The 14,946-nt window shown below is 40.4% G+C and overlaps 1 protein-coding gene across 1 annotated transcript in view; it reads left to right on the forward strand.

Moving 5' to 3' along the window:
- Positions 1-14,946, forward strand: part of enah (ENAH actin regulator) — an 86,345-nt gene that overhangs the window by 66,309 nt on the left and 5,090 nt on the right. The window contains 5 exon segments of the mRNA XM_039782876.1: positions 4,158-4,206; positions 9,527-9,581; positions 9,699-9,765; positions 12,725-12,809; positions 14,008-14,065. Of these exon segments, the coding sequence (XP_039638810.1) occupies positions 4,158-4,206; positions 9,527-9,581; positions 9,699-9,765; positions 12,725-12,809; positions 14,008-14,065 (314 nt within the window).

The following is a 14,946-nucleotide window of genomic DNA, read 5'->3' on the forward strand; positions in this document are numbered from 1 at the left end:
ATTTACAGTTTGAATTTCGTCACGCCACTTATATAACATCATTCCCCAATGTCTTATAAAGCTAACTGTTGTGTCCGATTTGATTTTAAGGCATTTTTTATGAACGTGAGGCGTCTTTGTAGGACGAGCAGCTGCTTGCTATATGTCCCATTCATTACAATGGGGAAATACCGCAGCTAGCTAGCTACACTTTTGCCATAACTAAATTATATTTACAGTTTGAATTTCGTCACGCCACTTATACAACATCATTCCCCAATGTCTTATGAAGCTAACCGTTGTGTCCGATTTGATTTTAAGGCATTTTTATGAACGCGAGGCATCTTTGTAGGACGAGCAGCTGCTTCCTATATGTCCCATTCATTACAATGGGGTTCATACCGCAGCTAGCTAGCTACACTGTCGCCATAACTAAATTATATTTACAGTTTGAATTTCGTCACGCCACTTATATAACATCATTCCCCAATGTCTTATAAAGCTAACTGTTGTGTCCGATTTGATTTTAAGGCATTTTTATGAACGTGAGGCGTCTTTGTAGGACGAGCAGCTGCTTGCTATATGTCCCATTCATTACAATGGGGAAATACCGCAGCTAGCTAGCTACACTTTGCCATAACTAATTTATATTTACAGTTTGAATTTTCGCCACTTATACAACATCATTCCCCAATGTCTTATGGCTAACCGTTGTGTCGATTTGATTTTAAGGCATTTTTATGAACGGAGGCATCTTTGTAGGACGAGCAGCTGCTTCCTATATGTCCCATTCATTACAATGGGGAAATACCGCGCACTAGCTACACTGTCGCCATAACTAAATTATATTTACAGTTTGAATTTCGTCACGCCACTTATACAACATCATTCCCCAATGTCTTATAAAGCTAACCGTTGTGTCCGATTTGATTTTAAGGCATTTTTATGAACGCTTAGAGGCATCTTTGTAGGGACGACCAGCTGCTTGCTATATGTCCCATTCATTACAATGGGGATACGTAATAGCTAGCTACCACACTGTCGCCATAACTAAATTATATTTACAGTTTGAATTTCGTCACGCCACTTATACAACATCATTCCCCAATGTCTTATAAAGCTAACCGTTGTGTCCGATTTGATTTTAAGGCATTTTTATGAACGCGAGGCATCTTTGTAGGACGACCAGCTGCTTGCTATATGTCCCATTCATTACATTGGGGTTCATACCGCAGCTAGCTAGCTACACTGTCGCCATAACTAAATTATATTTACAGTTTGAATTTCGTCACGCCACTTGTATAACATCATTCCCCAATGTCTTATAAAGCTAACTGTTGTGTCCGATTTGATTTTAAGGCATTTTTATGAACGCGAGGCGTCTTTGTAGGACGAGCAGCTGCTTGCTATCGGTCCCATTCATTACAATGGGGAAATACCGCAGCTAGCTAGCTACACTGTCGCCATAACTAAATTATATTTACAGTTTGAATTTCGTCACGCCACTTATATAACATCATTCCCCAATGTCTTATAAAGCTAACCGTTGTGTCCGATTTGATTTTAAGGCATTTTTATGAACGCGAGGCATCTTTGTAGGACGAAAAGCTTGCCTATATGTCCCATTCATTACAATGGGGAAATACGCCCCGCTAAGCTAGCTAACTTACGTCAGCCATAACTAAATTATATTTACAGTTTGAATTTCGTCACGCCACTTATATAACATCATTCCCCAATGTCTTATAAAGCTAACCGTTGTGTCCGATTTGATTTTAAGGCATTTTTATGAACGCTGGTATGCTCTTTGTAGGACCAGCAGCTGCTTGCTATATGTCCCATTCATTACAATGGGGAAATACCGCAGCTAGCTAGCTACACTGTCACCATAACTAAATTATATTTACAGTTTGAATTTCGTCACGCCACTTATACAACATCATTCCCCAATGTCTTATAAAGCTAACCGTTGTGTCCGATTTGATTTTAAGGCATTTTTATGAACGCGAGGCATCTTTGTAGGACGAGCAGCTGCTTGCTATAGGTCCCATTCATTACAATGGGGAAATATCGCAGCTTGCTCACTTTCGGATAACTAAAGTATATTTACAGTTTGAATTTCGTCACGACATGAATATTACAGGTTCCTCAAGGTCTTACAAAGCTTAGCTAACACTTGTCCGATTTCGGATTTCAATTGAATGTATTTTTGTGAATGTCAGAGTTAGGAGGAGGCTAGCTAGCTCTCATTGATGGACTCCATCTCACCGTGGCTCTATCAATGAGACTCGCGGACAAGAGGCGTTTATTTCCCCGATTGTTTGTTTAAATAACTCAACACACATACCCATTATAAGATTAACTGGAACCTGCGGGCTGCGGTAAAAGATTGCGGGCTAACAAGCTCGCTGACACTGCGGTCAGGGCGGCGATGTAGCAACCCAGGCAGCACTAACACCGGCACTAAACTCTGACACACAGTCGGAGAAAATTTGCAATTAGCCATCCATTTTCGTAAAGCGGCCCATATTTGAGCTTTATATGGTTGATTTCTCTCATAAAAAAGTTTCAGAAGTGAATTTTGTAATGGAATAGCAGAGATCTGCGTGACCTAGCTAGATTCAGAAAACAACCTCTCTCTCTCTCTCTCTCTCTCTCTCTCTCTCTCTCTCATAAACACACACACATGCAGACGTAAGTATGTGAATAAAGCTAGGCACACATACAACACACTCTGCACTCTCACACACACGCACATTCACTCACCAATATTAATAACTTTTCACTCACTCTCTCAAACACGCACATATTCACTCACAAATACACTGTCAAATATCAACATATACTTTCCATTCCATGTGATAAGCAAATGTGGTGGGATTCAGCTATTCTCAAAGAATATGTTTTGTTCTTTAAGAGAAGGAAAGGTTAAAGGATGTGTTTCTGTCTCATAAAAGTGAGGCATGTTTGAAGAATATTATTTGACTAAGGAACCATTATACTTTAATTGTTTGAAGGAATTTCATGATTTAATGTCATGTTTGAGGCATATTGAACAATATTGATTTATTGTTGGCCTAATATCAGTTTTAGGCTGTGATTATTTTTTAATCTGTGTTAATTTAAACTCTTCAGATGTATGTGGACACAAAGTCTTTTGAGTAAAAAATGCAAATAAAACTCCAGCAGTTCATAACCACTGTCTTTAGCTTGTTTAAAAATGGAAACTTTTGTATGACTTGACTTGTGACTTGCTTGACCAAAGCTATGACTTGACTTGACTTGCTTGATTGTCACAAAAAATGACTTGGACTTGCTTGAGACTTGAAGGTTAAGACTTGAGACTTGCTTGCGACTTGCACATGTGTGACTTACTCCCATCTCTGCTATTTACCCACCGAACTGTCTTGCGGTCGGTTTTGCATTCTATCACCCCTTTAATAAAAACTCAACTCTTCAAGGAGAGTCCAAAACTTACCAGAGACTACACTACCAGGCCAGAGAAACCAACAAGAAAGAAAATAAAACATGGACTCAAATCATTTCAGTTTACATTTTTGCAGAAGAAGAATTGACTTCATTCAGACAGTTCCACACTGTCAATAACTGTAAAATATAAAGTCTACATTTGGGGGATTAAAGAACACAGCAGGATGTCACACAAATGGGCCGTTTAAGTGACACTCCCCCCGCCGCAGCACCCTGCAGGCAATCACCTGAGGCTCTGGGAAGATAGCCGTACGGTTTCTGATGAAATCCAGATCTTGTTTCATATACTTTCATAATTTGAAATAAACATTCTTTTGTTTGCTTATTTTAATCTTAATTTTAATGATTTATTTTGTGGTGACATTAGATTCCCATTAGATCCCATTGGTCCTTACCTTAGGGCCCATCATACTGCTACATTCCATGTGTATTCACTGGATGTCAGGAATAGCAGATTCAAATAATAAAAGGGACCCAAAACAGGGTGTTTTCACTTTGAAAATACAGCAACATGCTCTAAATGTCAGAATGAACAGCCAGCATTTATGCTGAGGAGAAAAACAATAAGACGAGAATGTGTATACATATATATGCTACACGCCATGCACCTGATGGGCTCTTTGAATTCCTTTTGAAAAATAATTTCATGCAACTTGAGTTTAACTGTATCTGGGCTTTGTATCTCACAGGAGAAGAATTGCAGAGAAGGGCTCGTCACCTGAACCTGACCAGAGATCAGTAAGTACCAGCTTCTGTCCTGGCAACATTTTGTTTATTTAGGTCTAAAATATCCTGACTCACGGCTCACTGTTGAATCACACAAACACTCCTCTGTGTAGTAACAGCCATGGGTTCCTCAGTCTACAGGCTGTACCACATTCACCACATTCCTGTCCACAGTGTGATACATGACACACTACAGTCTAATCAGTACTCTCACATACCCTAACATCTGCAGAGAAAACCAGGCCTGCATTTAAAACAGGCTTATTTCTAATGTATCATAGTGTTTTATCATATTTTTTATCCCATCAGTACAACATGTCATACTCACCAGTCTCTAGTCACTTTCACTTGGCTGTTTTTTTGATCAGCTGTAAGCTAACGTCAATGAAAGGATTATTAAATGTCTTCCAGCAGCTCATGGAGCATAATCCCTCCCTTTCCTGGAAGGCTTTTAATGTCAAACATCTGCATGAGGTGTTGACTTGTAGTCACTTAATTGACCTAAACTACAGAATAAGACTTCTAACGTTTTTTTTTAACTTATTTTCACCATGCATATTTGAAGTCTGATTTTAAAAGAGAGAAAACAAGGCTAAGTCAGTGTATGGGTTATAGGTTGTCACAAATCACCTGCACTACACAGGTGTACCATCGCCGCCATGGGACATTAGTAGCACCATTATAATCTACACCTCAATGAAAAAAAGATATATAAGTATAGATAGGGGTGTTATTAGGGAAATTAGTAATTCAATTCAATTTCAATTCAATTATATTTATAGTATCAAATCATAACATAAGTTATCTCGAGACACTTTACAGATAGAGTAGGTCTAGACCACACTCTATAATTTACAAAGCCCCAACAATTCCAACAATTCCAGTAATTCCCTCAAGAGCAAGCAGTGCGACAGTGGCGAGGAAAAACTCCCTCTTGGGAAGAAACCTCGGACAGACCCAGGCTCTTGGTAGGCGGTGTCTGACGAGCCGGTTGGGGGTGTGATGAACAGTGGAGATAGTAGTCACATTAATAATGGAACAGTGACTGGATGTAGCAGGAAGCTGCAGGGTTCAGCAGGACGCAGCATGACATTGCAGGGCATCGCTGAGCTCAGCAGGGAGTGCAGCAGGACCACGGCAACAGCTGCAACCAGGATCTTGGTGCCAACGTTCTCCAAGGAAATACGCTGGGGGAAAAAAGCATAAGGACTCAGGGGAGTAAACTCCCCAGAAGCTAGGATTAGTAACAAGCATTTCTGGGACGGGCTGCACACAAATAGTAATAGTAATAGTAACAGTAATAGAAAGGGAGAGGAGAGAGCAGCTCAGTGTGTCAAAGGAAGGAAGTCCCCCGGCAGTCTAGAACTATAACAGCGTAACTATAACAGGTAACTAAGAGAGACAGGTCATAAGGAGAGGTAGCCTGTTCGGGCTTAGAACTCTCCCCCTGCCGGATCTGGCTTGGCTGGCCTGCCTCTACTTTGTTTTGTATTATTAATCTAACAATTATGAAGAGAAGCAGTTGGGCCAGTTAGGTGAACACTGCAACTCCTCACTCCCTAACTATAAGCTTTATCAAATAGGAGAGTTTTAAGTTCATTCTTGAATGAGGTGACAGTTTCTGCCCCCCGAACCCAGATCGGGAGCTGGTTCCATAGGAGAGGAGCCTGATAACTGAAGGCTCTAGCTCCCATTCTACTTTTAGAGACTCTAGGTACCACCAGTAACTCTGCATTCTGGGAGCGCAGTGCTCTAGTGGGACAATAGGGTATTAGGAGCTCTTCTAGATATGAAGGTGCTAGACCATTTAGAGCTTTGTAGGTCAAGAGAAGGACTTTAAACTCAATCCTGGATTCAACAGGAAGCCAGTGCAGAGAAGCTAATACAGGAGAAATATGATCTCTTTTCTTAGTTCTTGTGAGAACACGCGCTGCAGCATTCTGGATCAGCTGGAGAGTCTTAAGAGACTTATTTGAGCAACCTGACAGTAGGGAATTACAATAGTCCAGCCTGGAAGTAACAAATGCATGGACTAGTTTTTCAGCCGTCTTTTGAGACAGGATATTCCTAATTTTGCAATGTACACGAAGATGAAAAAAGGCTGTTCTTGAGGTTTGTTTTAGATTGGCATTAAAGGATATATCCTGATCAAAGATAACTCCTAAATTTCTAACAGTGGTGCTGGAGGCCAGGGCAACACCATCCAGAGTAGCTATATCTCTAGATAATGAAGTTCGGAGGTGTTTAGGGCCCAGCACAATAACTTCAGTTTTGTTAGAGTTTAACATCAGAAAATTATAGGTCATCCAGGATTTTATATCCTTAATGCACGCTTGAAATTTAGCTAGCTGACTGGTTTTGTCTGGTTTGATTGACAAGTATAATTGGGTGTCATCCGCATAACAGTGAAAGTTAATTGAGTGTTTTCTAATAATATTGCCTAGAGGAAGCATATAAAAGGAGAATAGAATTGGTCCAAGCACTGAGCCTTGAGGAACCCCATGGCTAACTTTAGCGCGCTTGGGAGGATTTATCATTAACATTCACAAATTGAGATCGATCAGAGAAATAGGACCTAAACCAACTCAGAGCAATTCCTTTAATGCCAACCAAGTGTTCCAATCTCTGTAACAGGATTGAATGGTCAATAGTGTCAAATGCAGCACTAAGATCTAGTAAAACAAGAATGGAGACAAGACCTTTGTCTGCAGCAGTTAAAAGGTCGTTAGTAATTTTCACCAGTGCCGTCTCTGTGCTATGATTCTTTCTAAATCCTGATTGAAAGTCATCAAATAAACTATTGCTATGTAGAAAATCACATAACTGATTAGCAACCACCTTCTCAAGGATCTTGGATAGAAAGGGAAGGTTAGATATAGGTCTATAGTTTGCTAAGACCTCAGGATCCAGGGTGGGTTTTTTCAGAAGAGGTTTTATCACAGCTACTTTAAATGACTGTGGTACATAACCTGTTAATAGAGACATATTGATCATATCTAGTAATGAGGTGTTAACCACAGGTAATGCTTCTTTGAGTAGTCTCGTTGGGATGGGGTCCAAGAGACAGGTAGATGGCTTAGCTGAGGATATCTTTAACATTAATTGTTGAAGGTCTATAGGATAAAAGCAGTCTAAGTATATGTCGAGACTAGTCTTTATTTCTAACGACTCTGCATTTAAAGGTGAACCGTTAGAAGTTGAGTGTAAAAGGTGATGAATTTTATCTCTAATTGTTGTAATTTTATCATTGAAGAAGCTCATGAAGTCATCACTACTCAGAGCTAGAGGAATAGATGGCTCAGTAGAGCTGTGGCTATCTGTCAGCCTGGCGACAGTGCTGAAAAGAAACCTTGGGTTGTTCTTGTTTTCTTCTATTAGTGATGAGTAATAGTCTGATCTGGCCTTTCTTAGGGCCTTCCTATAGGTTTTGAGACTTTCTTGCCAATCCAAACGAGATTCTTCCACCTTGGTGGAACGCCACTTACATTCGAGGTTTCGAGATTTGTTTTAATTTGCGAAGTTTGGGAGTTATACCAAGGTGCTAGTTTCCTTTGCTTCATCATCTTCTTTTTCAGGGGAGCGACAGAGTCTAAGGTCGTCCCGTAGGCATGTCGCAACACCGTCTACAAATGCATCAATTTGAGAGGGACTGAGGTTAACATACAGGTCCTCTGTTATGTTAAGGCATTACATAGAGTCGAATGCTGTTGGAATATCTTCTTTAAATTTAGCTATAGCACTGTCAGATAAGCATCTGGTGTAGGAGCTTTTATCTAATTTAATATAATCAGGTAGTAAGAATTCGAAAGTGATTAAAGAATGATCTGATAATACGAATTCTGCGAAAATATTATTAAATCCTCAATTTCAATACCATATGCCAGCACAAGGTCGAGGGTGTGGTTAAAACAGTGCGCGTCCTTGTGCACACTCTGACTGAAACCGATTGAATCCAGTAATGAGTTGAAAGCAGTACTAAGGCTGTCATTGTCAACGTCCACATGGATATTAAAATCACCTACAAGAAGTACTTGGTCTGATTTAAGGACTAAACATGATAAAAACTCTGAGAATTCAGATAAAAATTCAGAATACGGACCTGGAGCCCTGTAAATAACAACGAATATAATTGGCTGTAATGTTTTCCATTTTGGATGTTGAAGATCAAGAACAAGACTTTCAAATGAGTTATAATGTAATTTAGGTTTAGGAGTAATTAACAGGCTTGCATCAAAGATGGCTGCAACTAGTGGAGTGGAGTGGCTTCATTTAGACTAACATATTCTTCCTGGCCCAGCCAGGTTTCAGTAAGACAAAATAAATCAATTTTATTATCTGATATCAACTCGTTTACCAATACTGCTTTAGAAGACAGAGATCTAATATTTAATAGTCCACATCTAATTTTCCTATTTTGTTCTATTGCAGTCGTTTTAATTCCAATTAGGTTGTTAACTATAGCGCATCTTTTGTTTACCTTTGATTTAACCAATCTGAGTCGGGGGACAGTCACCGTGCTTATTAGACTATGAGTGGGCGACTGCTCCAACAGAAGCACAGAGGGGCGCGTAGCACTGCACCTCTGATTACTAATATCAAACTTGGGTTGTCATGGTTTATGTCTGATAAATTCGTTCAGATTTTTTGATATGAGAGCGGCACCGTCCCAGGTGGGATGAATGCCGTCTCTCTCAATCAGACCAGGCTTTCCCCAGAACGCCCTCCAGTTATTCACATAGCCCACATCATTAGCTGGGCACCACCCCGACAACCAGCGGTGGAAGGATGACGTACGGCTGTACATTTCATCATTGGTCAGGTTTGGCAGGGGTCCAGAGAAAACTACTGAGTCCGACATTGTCTTTGCGTATGCACAAAGTGACTCAACATTCATTTTAGTGATCTCCGATTTACGACCATTACCACCACGCAAAGTATGATCTTACTGTATTTACGGTTCTTTTTTGCCAGCAGCTTTAGATGGGTTTCTATATCGCCCGCTCCAGCCCCGGGGACACATATGACCGTAGGTAGGCCTACTGTAGCCGCCGGGGCCGCTGGCTTCACATATCGCAGTATAGAGCTCCCAATAACCAGAACTGGCTTCTCAGCGGGTGTATCGCTGAGTAGGGAGAAACTGTTAGAGAGGCGAAGACGCTCCGGTTTAGAGCGACCGTCATCAGTAACCCCTTTATTATTTCACAGCATTTGATACATTTGCTATCTGTGTTACTGATAAACACAGCTGAAGATATGCAGTCTGTGTAGAAACTCCCTGATCTCCCTCTGAGTGGGACTCATGTTTGACCTTTGACCCTTGTCTGTCAAACAGGAGGAGGGGGGCGAGATCAACACAACCCCTAAAGTGTCAGCCTGTAGCACACCAGGTGAGTATCAGAGGGAACCCTCCTGATCCACGGCAATCACTTTCATCGTTTGATATTGGACATCCGGTCACATGGGTAGAGAAGTTTGGTTTTCATATGGGTTTCCTTTTTCTGCAGACATGCCCAGGAAGCTATGGGAAAGAACAAACACCATGAATGGTAGCAAATCTCCAGTCATCGGAAGGTACTGCATCTTCGCCACTCCTCTGTTGGACATGTTCTTCTCTGTATTTGTTGTGTAATGTTACTGTACATTTTACATCTAAAATGGTTCAGAAGTTTCATTCATTTGAATTCATGTGTTGTCTACCTGAATGGCTAGCAGCGATGCTACTAAACATCCACCATAGGGGCATATTAAAACACATTAGCATCAGCTAGCTTTAGCATGATGCACTGCTGGGGCCGCTCAGCACTGGCTAACATCACTAAAGCTTATGTTGCCTTCATGTGCACGTTGATGCACGCGTCTGATACCCAACGAAAGCGGAGGGGACTGTGTGCCAATGAAGAGGAATAGCAGCGTATCACATCTAGCTAAGCAGTTATCAAGGCTACTGACTGGATTGTATGTTGGATGAATGAATCCCAACCACATGTATATTTCACTGCTAACATCCAGCCTTATATGAAACACATGACCCTGCATTCATCTTAACTGGGACTGTCTATTTCTCTACCCCAGTAAACACATTATTTGGAAACTGCTCAGTAATACTTCAAGATCCAACTGTAGTAAGTATAGTTAAAACAGTGCTAAAGGTTCAGTAGAGAGAATACCTTCAGAACAAAGCTGAGCGGGCGTCCTGATCAGCCCTGACTCATTAGGCTGGGGGGTGTCACATAGATACTCAGCTGTGTCTCTGCTGCTCACACAGACGAGAGGCTCCGTGGAGAAATCCCATGGGAGCAGATTCCTCCAACAGGTAGAGAGAAAAGGCCCTGCAGGCTTGTGCAGAACAAGACAGGTTTGCTGTGATGGACGTGGTTTTATTTTCTAATGCTTGGATCAAACCTTTGGAATGGATCATGTGTTCCTGTGGTTTGATATCTTCTCAGATCTTCTGAGTCTTTGTGGTTGCATGCTGCTCTGCCTGCTGCCCTTTTTCTTTAAAACAGGGAAATCCAAAAGTGTGTGTCACACATTATACACCCGCCCTATCAGACACACAAAACAGTCCACCCAGTGAACAGGAGACCTGGCCCAGTGTTATCATTGTAGCCAGAACAGATCCAGCAGACCCTCTCAGATAAGGCCCTGCGGTGTGTGTGTGTGTGTGTGTGTGTGTGTGTGTGCACATGCATGATAGAGGAGAGCAGATGAGCGCTTATTATAACTTCAATATGTGACCCACAGAGAGACGTGTTAAGCACATGAACTTATAACCCTACACATGTTTTCATTAGAGTTGTTTCAGTACCAATACCAGTAACTGAAAAGCATCCCATAATGCCTAAAACATTGGTATTCGTATCGGCGAGTATGTGAGTCTATGCACCGATCTCATACCACGTCATTTAGCCCCGAAGAAAATCTACTTTGAAGTAGTTTATTTCTGTTCTTTCCTCATGACTGACTGTCTAACCAGATATTAAAAAAACGTTCTCTGTGTTTAACTGATTATGTTTCACGAAGGGTTAACCTGAGACAGGCTCTGCAACAGTGGTAGCAATTATATCACAACCATACAGGGTTAGTAGTGCACAGCTGGTAAAATAATAATATAGTAGATATTTTAAATGCACTGTTAATGGATTTCAAGTTCAGGTATTGGAATTAGTATAGTAGTATTAGAAGGAAAGAATGGTGTCAGAAGATCTCTAGTTCACACTAGTTTTTATAGATTTTATGATTATTATCATAAAAGCAGCATTCATGGCAATTTAACATAAGATAAGCCTTTATTGTCTCCCATAGGAGAAATTCATCTTGTGCATTTGAGAAACAAATGGCGACACATCGCGCATAAACACCCAATAAACATACAGTTAACCTACATAGAAACATAATCATACATTATCTCATCCAATGCTTTAATGAACATCAATACCCCCACACACACACACTCACACTTTTTCTCACAATCACAGAAGAGAACCCACAACACATTCTCCCCCTCGTATTCCACTTCATTTTGATAATGTTTGCACATTTCCTGTGATCTCATGCTGTGGTCAACTTCTAACTTCTGTATTGCACAATGCCCAATACCATATCAAATATAACATAGCATATATATATATATATATATATATATATATATATATATATATATATATATATATATGCTATTTCCAACCCATAGCTACTAAATGGCCCGCTGCAGAGCTCATTTCCTTTTCTTTCACTTCAACTTCCTGTCATGCTTCCTCTCTTGAAAGTGATTGGCTGCTGTGTGAACAGAGCTAGGACCCCTCTCAGTGTGGCTGGCATCCTGCTGGCTTAGCGCTTGTCTTCAGACATGTGAGAAGAAAAAAGGTTGCACCTAGCAAGTTTCAACGAAAGATGCAAATTGAAAAGAAATGTGTCTTTGAGGAACATTTTGAAATAAATGACAGAGACCTTTTCCTTATGAAGTTTTATAAATTGTTGAGAGCCGTGTGTGTGTGTGTGTGTGTGTGTATATGTATGTGTTTACATGCATGTCTAGGTAAGTGTGCATGCTATGTCCAGGATTTGGTTCCTAAATGCAGTTTTAGCAGCATCTTTTTGTGTGCACATGTTATGAAACTATTAGAGAATAACTGAAGTAAATTCAACAGGTTTTTGCTGTCAGATGCCACAGCAAATAATCCTGGGTGTGATGAGAATCAGGGTTGATTTTGAAGTTTATGGCACAAAATGTTGAAATAATTATTATTTTTTTCATTAGACATGCACAGTTTGTGTGATATTTATCCAGTGATACTCCAGTTTCAGTTGTTTTTCATCCGTAAGATGAGTTGCAGTCTAATGTATTTTCTATTTTAGGTTAAGTCAGATGCTGCACATTGAGTGATCACAGTGAATTCAAAATGTGTATAAATTTGATATACATGATAATAATGTAGCAGCCAGAGTTGAGCATCCTGTTTCTCTACCTCAGTCCTATCTGTGGTTCTTTTCCTCTGAGCTTCTTTGGGTTCTTTGTCTCTCCTCACAGACCTAAATCCACTCCTACACCTACTGCATCCTTAAGTGCCAACGGTGTGCCAACAGAAGCTGTTGACTATGACAGATTAAAACAGGTAGGTGAACCGACTTTAACATTCATTCAGAGACTTTATGCTTTGTCACAGCACATGATACAAATGTGACTGACCCTTACCCAACCAGATCAGAATTCCTCTACAGGTCTGTTCTGACTAGAACAAGTCAGATAGTCTTTCCACTGACACTGTACTGGAGTCAGTGAGATGATCCACTCATACTGTATCAGTGTACTGTTCTACCTCTCTGTCACTGACAAGGATTTCATAAGACTTTCACATGTTACATGGTTTAATACAATTGCTTTAATTACTTCCACATTTCACATATGTTCATGTTTCATCTATTTGGCTTTCTTATTTAATTCCATTGGATGTATTTTGAGAAGTGTTTCTTCCTGAACCTCCTATTTGCAGGGCCTAGTACTATATGCTTGTTTCTAGTACTGAGCAGATCTACAATGGCCATCATTTGCAAAGTAAAAATTCAAGTTTTGCAAGCATGACGGTAATCTGACTGTATTCTAATTATCAATTAGCTTGTCAACTGTTGATATTTCATTGTGATTGTGCCGTCAAATTGCTAATCTCAGGCATAGTTTACACTGACACAAGGGTTTCCATTGGTCTTTTTTCCCTCACTAATTGTACAGCCCTGTTAGCGTGCAGCTGTAAGGCAGCTCCTCCCTCTGGCCTGAGTCAATGAGCCTGTTAGATAAGTCCTCTCTGAGTCTGGCCTATCTGTCCCCACAACTGCTCACAAACCTTTTACTATACTCACTGTCATGGTTGCTTTCTTATTCAGAAGGGTTTGGAGGTAAAAGCAACCAGTCGTCCAACCCATACGATGATATCGGTGGTTTGTCCCCCCCCCACTCTAATACGACCCACAGGAGAGTTTCATATCTAATCCAGAGAAGGTAACGGTCGCGATTTTAAACACGTCATTAACGTTGTGAAATGGCCCCAGTTTGGTTAGGTTTAGGCACCAAAACTACTTAAGTTGGTTAAGTTTAGAATCTTAGAAAACAATCTCACAGGGAGTCCCACACGGGGACCAAACAGGGATTAGCTACTTCGTAAAGAAGACCGATAATTTCCCTTTGCCAGTCGGCAGTGCCTCCACCTAACTAAGTCCTAAAGCCTCTGTGTTAGCAATGTCCAAAGGGAGTGGAAGGTGGAGTCTGACATTTATGCCGTTTGTATGCAAAGGTGACTTTGTTTCTTTATTTTTTAGGACATTCTGGATGAGATGAGGAAGGAGCTGTCAAAGCTAAAAGAAGAGCTCATTGATGGTAATTATCATTGAAACCTGTGATGTCTTTTCACACACACTAACAGTGAATCTATACACCAAACACTACAAATGGCAATGCAGCAGGCACTCTTACTTTAGTTTGTTAAAGTGATGGTTCGGAGTAATTTCACCCTAGGGTCCTTTGCACCATGACCTCGAGCCAAACACCCCCCCAGAAGCTTTTTTCACCTGGGTCTAACATTGGGAGAGTTAGCGTAGAGTAGCGTAGAGTAGCGTTAGCCGCTGAATAGCTTAGCGCAGAGGCTAATGGATCTGAAGTGTCTCTTAACATTACCCCACTAATAATGCCCGAAATGATACCAAAGGTCTACACTAGTATATATAGGTTATGCATTCATAAAACGATGGATTGTAAAGTTTGTAAGTACACCAGAAGTTTATGTAAATAACACTTGCCTGCTGGCTTCTGCTCTCTGCTGTTGTTGTTGCTGCTGTAAAGACGAGTGCTTAGGGACATCTACAAATTACAACACCGAAAAGAGATGCAACAAAAATATTTTTTAATTTAACTTATTTTTTAAAGTAAGTGCTGTAGTATAACTAGCAGGAGACAAGTAATAATTGAGGTAAGTTTGGAGACATTACCTTATTTAATCATTAAATTAAAAAATATTTTGTTGCATCTCTTTTGATTGTAATTTGTAGGGCCCTACAGCTACCTCTACTACTGCGTAGTAACAGCAGCAGCAGCAGCAGAGAGCAGAAGCCAGCAGGCAAGTGTTATTTACATACATTTCTGGGTATTTCTACAACCCCTAATCCATCGTTTTGAGTGCATAATATTTGTACTACTGTAGACGGTTTTATATTTCGCAAAGCATATTTTTTTCATTAGTGGGAGTAATGTTAAGAGATACC

Source organism: Perca fluviatilis, chromosome 18 (assembly GCF_010015445.1).
Source record: "Perca fluviatilis chromosome 18, GENO_Pfluv_1.0, whole genome shotgun sequence".
Classification (NCBI taxonomy): Eukaryota; Metazoa; Chordata; class Actinopteri; order Perciformes; family Percidae; genus Perca; species Perca fluviatilis.